Raw genomic sequence first — 11,810 nt, 5'->3', positions numbered from 1 at the left:
GGGCTTCTCTGGCTCAGGGCAGAGACTCACTCCTGAGGGCTGTTCCAAGCACCTCAGTGACCTTGGCTTGGTCTAGGACAGGGGTGGGCAAACTTTTTGACTCGAGGGCCACAATGGGTTCTTAAACTGGACCGGAGGGCCGGAACAAAAGCATGGATGGAGTGTTTGTGTGAACTAATATAAATTCAAAGTAAACATCATTACATAAAAGGGTACGGTCTTTTTTTTTTTTTTTTTTTTTAGTTTTATTCATTTCATTCGGGCCGTAGTTTGCCCCCGGCTGGTCTAGGAGGTGGCTGGTGAGCAGTGGGCATCAGAGGTCACGAGGGACTCATCGCTGCACATGCCTCTCTAGGACACTCCTAGCCTCTGGTCCTGAAGTCCCTGGGGAGGATTGGCCTGGTGGGGACGGGCTATTGAAATGCGATGGTGAGTCTTGGGATGAGTGATTTTGGAGGCCTCAAAACTACGTTCGCCGGAAGTTTTGACTCCGTGTGAGTGGGTCAGCTAGCTCTGCCCAAGGTGGTTGGTGGTTTTCTCAGCTAACTCCACCTCTGCTCTGTTCCAGGGAGTCGGTACCAAATGAGGAGGAAAGGACGATGTCATCGAGGCGCTGCAGCGAGGCACCCTTCCTCCCCATGCAGTACTAAGCACTCCCCGACGCGAGAGACCCTGACCTACGCACAAGCGCAAAGGATGGTGGAGATCGAGATTGAGGGGCGCCTGCACAGGATCAGTATTTTTGATCCCCTGGAGATCATACTAGAAGATGACCTCACTGCTCAGGAGATGAGTGAATGCAACAGCAACAAAGAGAACAGCGAGAGGCCGCCTGTGTGCTTAAGAACTAAGCGCCACAAAAACAACAGAGTCAAAAAGAAGAGCGAGGCCCTTCCCAGCGCCCATGGCGCCCCGGCCTCGGCCAGTGCGCTGCCGGAGCCCACGGTGCGGATCGTGGAGTACAGCCCCCCGTCCGCCCCCAGGAGGCCCCCCGTGTACTACAAGTTTGTGGAGAAGTCCGCCGAGGAGCTGGACCACGAGGTGGAGTATGACATGGACGAGGAGGACTATGCCTGGCTGGAGATCGTCAACGAGAAGCGCAAGGGCGACTGCGTGGCGGCCGTGTCGCAGAGCGTGTTTGAGTTCCTGATGGACCGCTTCGAGAAGGAGTCTTACTGCGAGAACCAGAAGCAGGGGGAGCAGCAGTCCCTGATCGACGAGGATGCCGTGTGCTGCATCTGCATGGACGGTGAGTGCCAGAACAGCAACGTGATCCTCTTCTGTGACATGTGCAACCTGGCCGTGCACCAGGAGTGCTACGGGGTCCCCTACATCCCTGAGGGCCAGTGGCTGTGCCGGCACTGCCTGCAGTCCCGGGCCCGTCCCGCGGACTGTGTGCTGTGTCCCAACAAGGGAGGTGCCTTCAAAAAGACGGATGATGACCGCTGGGGCCACGTGGTGTGCGCCCTGTGGATCCCCGAGGTTGGCTTTGCCAACACAGTGTTCATTGAGCCCATCGATGGCGTGAGGAACATTCCTCCCGCCCGGTGGAAGCTGACATGCTACCTCTGCAAACAGAAGGGCGTGGGCGCCTGCATCCAGTGCCACAAGGCCAACTGCTACACAGCCTTCCATGTGACTTGTGCCCAAAAGGCCGGCCTCTACATGAAAATGGAGCCCGTGAAAGAACTGACTGGGGGCACCACAACCTTCTCTGTCAGAAAGACCGCTTACTGTGACGTACACACGCCTCCCGGCTGTATCCGGAGGCCTCTGAACATTTATGGGGATGTCGAAATGAAAAATGGTGTGTGTCGAAAAGACAGCTCGGTCAAAACGGTTAGGTCCACATCCAAGGTCAGGAAGAAAGCAAAAAAGGCAAAGAAAACTCTGAGTGAGCCCTGCGCGGCCCTGCCACCTGTGTGTGCTCCATACATCCCCCCCCAGAGGTAAGCACGTGCGGGGAGGGGTCAAGGTGAGCCTGGAAGGGGGTGCTAGGGAGAGGTCCGCAGGGCTGTTACACCATCCTCGTACCTTCTGTTTACGGAGCTTCCTCGTGGCCCTCAGAGATGCGGCCTTCTTCATGCACCACTTTGTGAATGGAGCATGGATGTTGCAAAAGACTCGAGTCTATTGGACCTGGGAGGATATGTGGTTTTCTTCGTGCCTGCACTGGCCCATGGGGTAAGCCAGACGCTGCCGGGTGACCAAGGCTACGCTGCCTGCAGTGACTGGTCTGGGGCCCTGTAGTCCAGGTGTGGTCGCCTTCTTTGACAATAAAATGCTCTTCCTCACCTTTCTTTCCCACCAACATTTGGGAATCTTGTAGGATTTTTAAAGTGATTTGTTGGAAAGTGAAGCAGCGTGGCTAAGAAAGGAGACACTAGGGTAGAGATCAGAGTGGGGCTGACATGAGCTATGGGGAGGGAGGGCTGGCCACCTTCCTGTTGGGTGACAGTCTTTCTGGTTTTCTTGACCGTTTCCTTTGCGATGCGAACATTGCCTGGTCGGTGCAGGGCTCTCTGACCTAGAGTGGTCCACAGTGGTGGGGTCCGGGTTCTGCTGGCGCCTTTTGTGGGCAGGCCCTGCCTCGCTCTTGCCCTTTGTTGGCTCCTGTGATCGAACTTGTTCCCACCTCTTTGCCTGCTCCTCTTACTCCGGTACCTTTCAGAGGCTCTTGTTCAGACCACTAGGTAAGTGACTTGAGAGCCGGCAAGTGCCCTGTGCGTCTGGGAGAGCAGACGTCCCCACTCCAGCACTTCCTTGAGTTTGAGGAAGTGGCACACTTTCTTTGTAAGAGGGCATGGGACTTTAAAGCCTTTGGTTAAGGAAGTAAAGCATTGAGCTGGTGAAGTGAAGATGCAAATGGGTGTCTGCTTGTAGAACAGCTGATATGATACATGTTGTGACCCTGACTATCTTGTTATTTGAAAGTCACATATAAATAAAGTTGTATTTATCTTACAGATGGAGTGGATAACAGAGTGTGGGGCGCGGCCAGGGTGTTTGGACAGGTTCAAGCCTTGGACTACTGAGAGGGCACAGTCCTCTCATGGCCACGTGCAAGTCCCAGCTTGGAGGCAGGGCCCTCCCAGCACAATGATAACCAACAGCTAGAGTTGTGAGCTTGAGCCTGTGGTCCGAACACGTGGCCTCACGTGCCTGAGTGATAAGAGTTCGGGTGCATGTAGTGGAGTGGGATTGAAACTAATGAGAATGCTGTAAACGTGATCACGCCCTTTGCCTCGTGGCATCCGCTATAAAATAAAGACACGGCTTGTGGCTTGTGGGCGCTGTCGCTGTCTCCATCCGGGAGCAGCGTCCCACCGAGACCCAGCTTTCATTCTCATATCTCTCTTTTCTAAGCCTTTCATGGCCCCCACTTAGGGTCAGTCACTGAACCAGGCTGAGCTGACACGGCACATAAGGCACCCTGGGGCTGAGTATGCCATGGCCGTCCCGGCTCCCCACATATGGCACCCGAACAGGGCCTGAGTTCTGTGACCAGGGACTGAGTTCTGGGACCAGGGACTGAGTTATGAGGAACAGGGCCTGAGTTCAGGCTCCCCACACAGAGTGCTAGGGTACTTTTATTATTATGTAAAAATTACCTTCAATATGTTGAATATTAGCTTTTTGTATTGTTTTCCGGTATGTCTGTGGTGTAAAATAATTCATGCTTACCAACCTGTGATTAAAATATATACTGTTCTTTTTTTTTTTTTAAACTATATAGTTTGGTTTTAATGTGTCACAATTTTTGTCACACTATCTAATAGGTTATGAGTGTGGTGGGATCTGCCATCTAGCATACTGGTTTTGTCCTGAGAAGAGCAAGCACTTACTTTGTATTAAGAATGAGAAACATGGGTTTTCCCCCTGAAATGAAATCTTTTTTCTTTTACAGAGTAGTACATACTTATTACAGAATGAGTAAATTCAGACAAAGTGAGAAAAAAGTGCTCATAATCCCTCTCATCCAGAGAAAACCACTGTCAAAACCAAGGCATCTCTTGCAGATCAGTCAACCTGACTTTTATTTTACTAGAGGCCCGGTGCACGAAATATGTGTGCGGGGGAGGGGGGGGCCGAGGGGGGGGGGCGATCCCTTAGCACGGCCTGCACCCTCTTGCAGTCCGGGACCCTTCGGGGGATGTCCCCGTCTGCCGGTTTTCTTCTGAGTATTAAGATGTTCTCTGCCCTTTTTTTTTCTTGTATTTTTCCTTTAATGCACCCAGGTATTTTTTTTCTCCTCGCAGTCTGGGACCCCTTGGGGGATTGTCTGACTGCCGGCTTAGGCCTGATCCCCAGGGATTGGACCTAAGCTGGCAGTTGGACATCCCTCTTGCAGTCCAGGACCCCTTGCTCCTTACCGCCCACCTGCTTGCTGCTCCTTAGCACTGCCATGGAGGCGGAAGAGGCTCCTGCCACACCACCGCCGCTAGGCTCGCCAACCATGAGCCTGGCTTCTGCCTGAGTGGCACACCCCCTGTGGGCGTGTACTGACCACCAGGGGGTAGCTCCTGCATTGAGCGTCTGCCCCCTGGTGGTCAGTGCGCATCATAATGACCAGTCCTTCCTGCCATAACAGTCGCTGAGGTTTTTATTATATCGATTATTATTATTATTTTAAAAATATATTTTATTGACTTTTTACAGAGAGGAAGGGAGAGGGTAGAGAGTTAGAAACATTGATCAGCTGCCTCCTACTGGGGATGTGCCCGCAACCAAGGCACATGCCCTTGACCGGAATCGAACCTGGGACCTTTCAGTCCGCAGGCCGGCGCTCTATTGGTTAGGGCTCGATGATGATGATTATTATTACTTAAATCCTTACCCAAGGAGTGAGGGTATTTTTCCCATTGATCTCTAGAGAGAGTGGGAGGGAGGTCGGAAGTGGTGAGAGAGACACTGATGTGACAGAGACACATCGATTGATTGTGGGGATCATACCTGCAACCCAGGTACATGCCCTTGGCTGGGAATTGAACCCAAGATGCTCTAACCAGGGCTTATTTTATTATTTTTTTATTTTTATTGATTTCAGAGATGGGTGGGGGGTGGGGAGAGAAACATCAATGATGAGAATCACGGACCGGCTGCCTCCTGCACACCCCTCACCGGGTTTGGAGCCCGCAACCTGGGCATGTGCCCTGACTGGGAATCGAACCCTTGACCTCCTGGTCCATAGGTCGATACTCAGCCACAGAGCCACGCCAGCCGGGCTATTCTTCGCCTGAGGGTAGTTTTTCCATTGATTTTTTTTTTCTTTTTAAGATTTTATTTAAAATAATTCTTTATTTTCTATTGATTTTAGAGAGAGTGGGTGGGAGAGAGAGAGGTAGAGAAAGAAGCTGATGTACGAGAGGTGTATCAATTGGTTACCTCCCACATGGGCTCAGACCCGTGGAATTGAAGTGCTCTAGCACTTCAGCAACACAGGCCTGGGCTGGCAACCTAACTTGGATTTCTACCTGAGTCAAAAAGTGGTGTAGGATTTGTATCAAAAGCTTCTGTTTTAACTTCCCTAAAAATTTCAGCTTTACTGAAATTGAAGTAAACAAAACAGAAAATGCGATCTAACAAATTGAAAAGTCGGAAGTCGGAAGTGGTCCCTTCCTTGTGTCCAGCCCCTGGTGAGTACCTGCCTGTGGGACTCAGGAGGAAGCGTTCGCAGGTGGAAAATGCACACACCTGAGCATCTGAGGTGCCCAGGCCTGAATGAGAAGAAAACTCGTGCTTTGGACCTAATTATTTCAAAGCAGGTGATTCAGCTCAACCCTGTACTGAAGGTGTGGTCTGGCTCATGTTCGTGTTTTTGTTTTCCTAATTTAGGGATAAACTTCATTACAGTTTGGAGTGGAGATAAAGGACGTACCTGGACAAGTGTTTGTGGCCACTTGTCTGGCAGTTAATCTTAGTATATTTTGTAAAAGTTCCGACATAACCGTGTACTGGGGCCACGAGACATGCTGGAAGCAGTGTGGAAGCCCTTTTCTGGGTGCCCCTGTGGGTGCCCGCCGGGGGCAGTCATGGAGCCCTGCTGCCGAGGGAGGCAGCGCACCAGGGTCCCCAGTGGCCTGTGTAGTGGCTACTCTGGAAAGAAGCATTAAACCCAAACTGAAAAGTGCCGGTCGTGTGCACTTGCGGGGCCGTGTTTCCGTTACTGCCAGACGCCTGTGTCCTGGTCGCTGAGGGTTTTCAGTGCAGGTGAGAAGCCCTTGTGTGGGTGTTGGCCTGAGTGCTGTCTTAAATGATCTCTCCCTCCTATAACTTCATCACTTTCCTTGGTTTTATTAAAGTTTTTATTAAATTTATTTATTTGCTGATTGATCTTTAGAAGGAGGGGGAGAGAGAGAAACATTGGGGATCAAACCTGCAACCTTGGCCTAATGGGATGACGCTACCCAGCCAGGGCCCCTTTCCTTGGTTTTAATTCAGGGGAACTGGGTGTCTCCTTGCGAGTCTGTCTTGGTCCAGCCCGAAAGGGCGTCCTGCAGTGAAGTGGGACGTGGGCCATCTGGTGAGCAGGTTTGTTTTCATAGAAGAGCCAAAGTGAGTGAAAATAAAGTCGTGCCGGGAACAGATCCGGCACTAAAGCCTGCGTAGCTCACCGTGGTGTCAGTGTGCGCTTCGCTTCGGCTGTCTGACTCCCGAGAGATGCCTGTCGAACTAAAATTAGTGCTGAGGGCAGTGCCGTGGGCGGAGTGCTCCATGCTCCTCAATCTTTTAGACCAGCCATGGGCAAACTATGGCCCGCGGGCCGGATCCAGCCCGTTTGAAATGAATAAAACTAAAAAAAAAAAAAAGACCGTACCCGTTTATGTACTGATGTTTACTTTGAATTTATATTAGTTCACACAAACACTCCATCCAGGCTTTTGTTCAGGCCCTCCGGTCCAGTTTAAGAACCCATTGTGGCCCTCGAGTCAAAAAGTTTGCCCACCCCTGTTTTAGACCCTCGGCCCGAACTACCCTCAGGCACCTACTCCTGGGGCTTCTGCCTGGTGGTCTCTCCCAGGACCACCCTGGTGTCCCTCACATTCAGCATGCCTGCTGTGCTCACTGCGCTGGGCAAGCATCCCCTGGACGCAGAGCGGCTCAGTCCCCAGGAGAGCTCCCCAGCATGGAGTTTTGCCATTTCTCTTCACTCACTGTATTCACTTTCCTTTGGCAGAGATGGGGTGATAATTTATTTGAATCTTACTACTGACAGTGGGTAAACGCCACACAGTCTCACCCCAACTCCAGCCTAGTGTCGCCTGGGCATACACCAGGGGTCCCCAAACTTTTTAACGGGGGGCCAGTTCACTGTCCCTCAGACCGTTGGAGGGCCGGACTATAGTTTAAAAAAAAACTATGAACAAATTCCTATGCACATTGCACATATCTTATTTTGAAGTAAAAAAACAAAACGGGAACAAATACAATATTTGTATTTGCATGTGGCCCGCGGGCCATAGTTTGAGGACCCCTGGCATACACAGTAGTCAACAGTGGGACAGGCTGACTGAGGGAGCACCCCCACGGGCACACAGTCTAGAATTGGGTCAGGGGTGTCATTATTTCAACTCTGACTTGGAAAACCTTCAAGCTTATAAATTATTGCAGAATGAAGGAGAACACCCCAATCCTCTACCCAGGCACCTCTTGCTAACGTTGTGTCCCATGCGCCCTGCACAAGTAGCAAGCACACAGGGGCGTGCCCTCTGCGGGTGATCCCATGGGCCGTCCTCCGTGGGAGCTGTCTCCTAGGACAGGTGGGCACGGGGAGGGGCTCCGTCATCCATTGGCCTCGAAGCAGGAAGGTCCAAGATGCTTCTGTGCTTTCCGCCAGGCCCTGTCCTGGGCAGCCTCCTGTGGCTGGGGCATCCCACAGCTGTGCAGTGGCCTCTGAGACGCCGGCTTTCTTTTTTGGTTAATCCTCACTGGAGGGTATTTTTTCCATTTTTTAGAGAGGGAGGGAGGGAGAGAGGGGAAGAAAGAGAAACATCGATGTGAGAGAGACTCATGGATTGGCTGCCTCCTACACATGCCCCAACTGGCATCGAATCTGAAACCCAGGTACGACATGCTCTTGACTGGGAATCAAACCCGAGACCCTCTGGTACAAGGTCCAGTGCTCTAGCCACTAAGCAACACTGGCCAGGGCTGAGATGTTCTGTTTTGAAAGAAGACAGCCCTTCCCCTTTAGGAGAGCCAGCCTTGTCTAGGGTGTGGTGTCCGCCTGGCTAGTGGCAGTATGCCCAGGTGCCAGGTGGGTGCCAGGCATGCCCCGTCTGGATGCAGTGATGTCCCCTGCTTCTTGGTGCCTAAGGTGTCCCCAGCATCTTGGACGATTTCTGCCTGTTTCCTCTGGCCCCCGACCTGAGGCTGGGAGACCTGGGGAGGCCATGTGGCCCCGCTCCTCTTCCCCGTCCAGAAGTCGTGTCTGTTCTTGCCTGGGCCGTCTTCCCTGTGGGGGCTGCAAACGAGTGTCCACTCTGCCCTCCGTCCAGCGGATCCTTCCCTTTTCCCGATGTTGTGGGCCAAGAGGTGCTGGTTTTCAGAGGTCCACCCCAGCAGGGCCACGGAGGGGGGCTCAGGTGCTGGGCAAGGTCAGGCTGCTTCACAGAGGTGAGCATCTGGTGGCATTTCTAATAAAATTGGGCTCTGCCCAGTTCCTGATCTCAGGAACTTCAGTTCTTGCTTAGTGAGCTGAAGTAGTGAGACCCCCACTGCAGGCAGCCACCTCGGTGGGTCTGGATGATGGCGAGGCTTGGCCGGGGGCATGGACGTGTGCACCCCGGTGACCTCTGTACCTGGGGCTCCGAGGTTCCCCTCCGTTGGTCAGCCGGATGCCCAGCACATTGCGTCGGCCTTCCTCCCGAGAGGCGTCCGGATAGAACCCCTCGCAGTCGTGAAAGCAGGGCTGCACCGTCCCCATTGTTTAGCTGAAGTCCTGTGTTTCCACCCCAGATAGTGGGAAGGTGTAATTTCTGGGCCATCGAGGGAGTGTACGTGTTAAAAGGCACATCACTGCTGACAGCGAGTCCTGGGGAACTGGCAGTGCCAGGCGTCCTCCACTCAGGCTGGGCTCGGCTGCCCATTGCTGCCCCCACGCCAGTCTGCGCTCTTGCGGGACTTCGTGTTGAGGTTGCTTCCTCGTCAGGTGGTCGCACTTGGCTTGTACACACTCCAGGCTTGAAGCTTCTCGGCCAGCAGCCACCTGTAACGGGCGCGTCTCCTCGTGAGGCTGCCGAGCCGCGGCCGGCCTGCACCGAGGTGGGGTCTCCCTTAGTTCTGCTGGTGTGTGTTTCTGTGGACGTGAGTGTTGGGAACCTGGGTCGCATGTGTAAGTAGGTTGTGCAAACGCAGTTTCGCTGTAGCAGTGATGTGCTCAGTTTTGGAAATTTCCTTCCAAGTTACACACCAAAATCACAGCTTGATGTTTTGTCAACTGATCTGCAGTTTCTCCAGAAGCTAAGTGGGCGGCCTGGCCTGAGAGTCCGTCCGCCACTGCCTCCTCCTGGCAGGTCTCCACGGGCTTTTCCCCAAAATCCGCCCCCCCCCCTCCGTACCGTATGGTCACTTCCGCCTGCGCCCCTTTCATTGGAAACCCCTTGAGCGGAAGGGATCTTCAGAGGCTTGAGAAATTCAAACTTCTGATCCTTCCAATAGGCCCTTGCCAATACTGCATTTAAAAAAAGTCTACAGCCGAAACCGGTTTGGCTCAGTGGATAGAGCGTCGGCCTGCGGACTGAGGGGTCCCAGGTTCGATTCCGGTCAGGGGCATGTACCTGGGTTGCGGGCACGTCCCTGGTGGGAGATGTGCGGGAGGCAGCTGATCGATGTTTCTCTCTCATCAATGTTTCTAACTCTATCTCTCTCCCTTCCTCTCTGTAAAAAATCAATAAAATATATATATATATTAAAAAAAAGGTCTACAATACAGTACAGAGCCAGGAGGTTGGTAAACACATGGCTTAGGGAGTTGCTGTAGGGCAGACATGCTCTTGACCCCCATCCACCTGAGAAGGTAGGGCCTGGCCTGCCCCCAGCCCCTGGGGGGCCCTTTTCCCACCCTCAGGACCACTGCTGCCCTCACCTGTGGGACTTGCCTGCTTCCCCCTTTCCGATCACCAGGGCTTACTGCGCCTTAAAAACCCTAGTCCTTGCCAAAACCGGTTTGGCTCAGTGGATAGAGCGTCGGCCTGCGGACTGAAAGGTCCCAGGTTCGATTCCGGTCAAGGGCATGTACCTGGGTTGCGGGCACATCCCCAGTAGGAGATGTGCAGGAGGCAGCTGATCGATGTTTCTCTCTCATCGATGTTTCTGACTCTGTATCTCTCTCCCTTCCTCTCTGTAAAAAATCAATAAAAATATATTTAAAAAAAAAAACAAAAAAAAAAACCCTAATCCTTGCAGCCCCACCTCTGAAGGTCCCTCTTGGTCTTTCTCCCTTTGGAGTTTATGGAGGGGTTGGCCCCCATTCTGTCCGGTCCCCGTCCCTCGGCTGGCATTTCCGTGGTTGGTTTCCCGTGTGCCGTGCCCTCTACCTGTGGCGAATGGTGGTTGGGGTGGGGTGATGGGTGCAGAGGGACATGGTGGTGTGTTCACTGTTGGCACAGCTGCTCCCCGAGCTGCTCTGTGTCCTTCCGGGAGCACATGGGGGCGTCTGCAGGGCCGCCTCGCGCTCAGCCCCCGCTCCTGCGTGACGCCGGGAGGAGGCTGTTGGGTGCAGGCAGCGGCTCTGTAAGCCCGTGCAGACTGAGGACAGCTCTGGGTCTGTTGCCGTGCGAGCCCTGCTCACGCCTGCGGGCCGGGGGCTCACAAGTCCTGACCCTGAGAAGTCAGTGGCTTGTTTCATGGGACAGAGTCTTTATTTATAAGCTTGTTGCCAAACAGCATGTCTTTGGACCTTGGAATTGTTAAAAAATACTTTTATCCACATTGCTTTATCTGGCTGTGGAAAACTGAGTGTGACTGTGTGTTAGAATGTCTGTCTGTGGGCAGAGATCCACGGAGCTGGCAGGCACGTCACTGCACCGCCGTGATAACTCCGTCAAAAATGGCAAAATCAAAACTCCACCCAGAAAGGCACCTGTGACGTGTCCAGGACCAGCCCAGCCCCAGCCCCAGCCCCAGGCACGGGGGCTGCAGGCAGAGCCTGGGTTCGCAGCGCCTCCTGTCTTCACCTCCTGCTGAGGCCGTGCGACCAGGTGTCCTCCAGTGTGCAGGCCTGTGGCCCCTTGGTCAAGGGCCTGCTGTGGACACACGAGCTTGGGTTCCAGGTCTGCCTGTAGAGGCAGAGGCTCCTGGCACCTTCTCGGGTTTGATGCGACAGGGCCCCTTCTGCCAAACCCCCAGGGTCAAGCCCCTCCAAAGGACAGGAGCTGTGTCCCGCCACAGCAGGTGGCCTTGGGCCGAGAGCAGCCCCGAGAACAGCCCTGAGCCATGCTTGCCCGTCAGAACTTGGCCGGAGGGCGGTCTTGGAAACGCACTGACCATTGTGTTTAAGGGCAGACCCTAATGGTCTGGTCGTGGTCGAGCTGGGGGTCTGCCCAGTTTTGTTCTTTGGTTATTTTGTAAGACTTTTGGTTTGCATTCTTTTCTTTTTTTTTTAAAATATATTTTATTGATTTTTTACAGAGAGGAAGGGAGAGGGATAGAGAGTTAGAAACATTGATGAGAAGCATCGATCAGCTGCCTCCTGCACACTCCCCACCGGGGATGTGCCCGCAACCAAGGTACATGCCCTTGACCTGAATTGAACCTGGGACCCTTCAGTCCCCAGGCCGACGCTCTATCCACAGAGCCAAACCAGCTAG

General features: G+C 53.3%; 1 protein-coding gene across 7 annotated transcripts in view; it reads left to right on the top strand.

The window, feature by feature from the left end:
* The first annotated feature begins 564 nt into the window (after positions 1 to 564).
* The window catches only part of BRD1 (bromodomain containing 1), a 35,300-nt gene continuing 24,054 nt past the window's right edge, over positions 565 to 11,810 (top strand). For 6 of the 7 annotated variants that reach the window (XR_013995574.1, XM_081084198.1, XM_081084197.1 and 3 more), the window contains exon 1: positions 574 to 1,949. Coding sequence is in view for 6 of the 7 variants with exons in the window: in XM_081084198.1 (XP_080940324.1) it covers positions 583 to 1,949 (1,367 nt within the window). In the remaining variant the exon portion in view is untranslated. Of the gene's footprint in view, positions 1,950 to 11,810 lie in introns of all 7 variants that reach the window. The other variant, XM_081084199.1, reaches the window with a different exon arrangement.

The sequence above is a fragment of the Myotis nattereri genome (genome assembly GCF_964212035.1).
Source record: "Myotis nattereri genome assembly, chromosome: 2".
Taxonomy (NCBI): Eukaryota; Metazoa; Chordata; class Mammalia; order Chiroptera; family Vespertilionidae; genus Myotis; species Myotis nattereri.
Note: the sequence above shows the minus strand (reverse complement) of the source record. Positions and strands in the feature narration are given on the sequence as shown.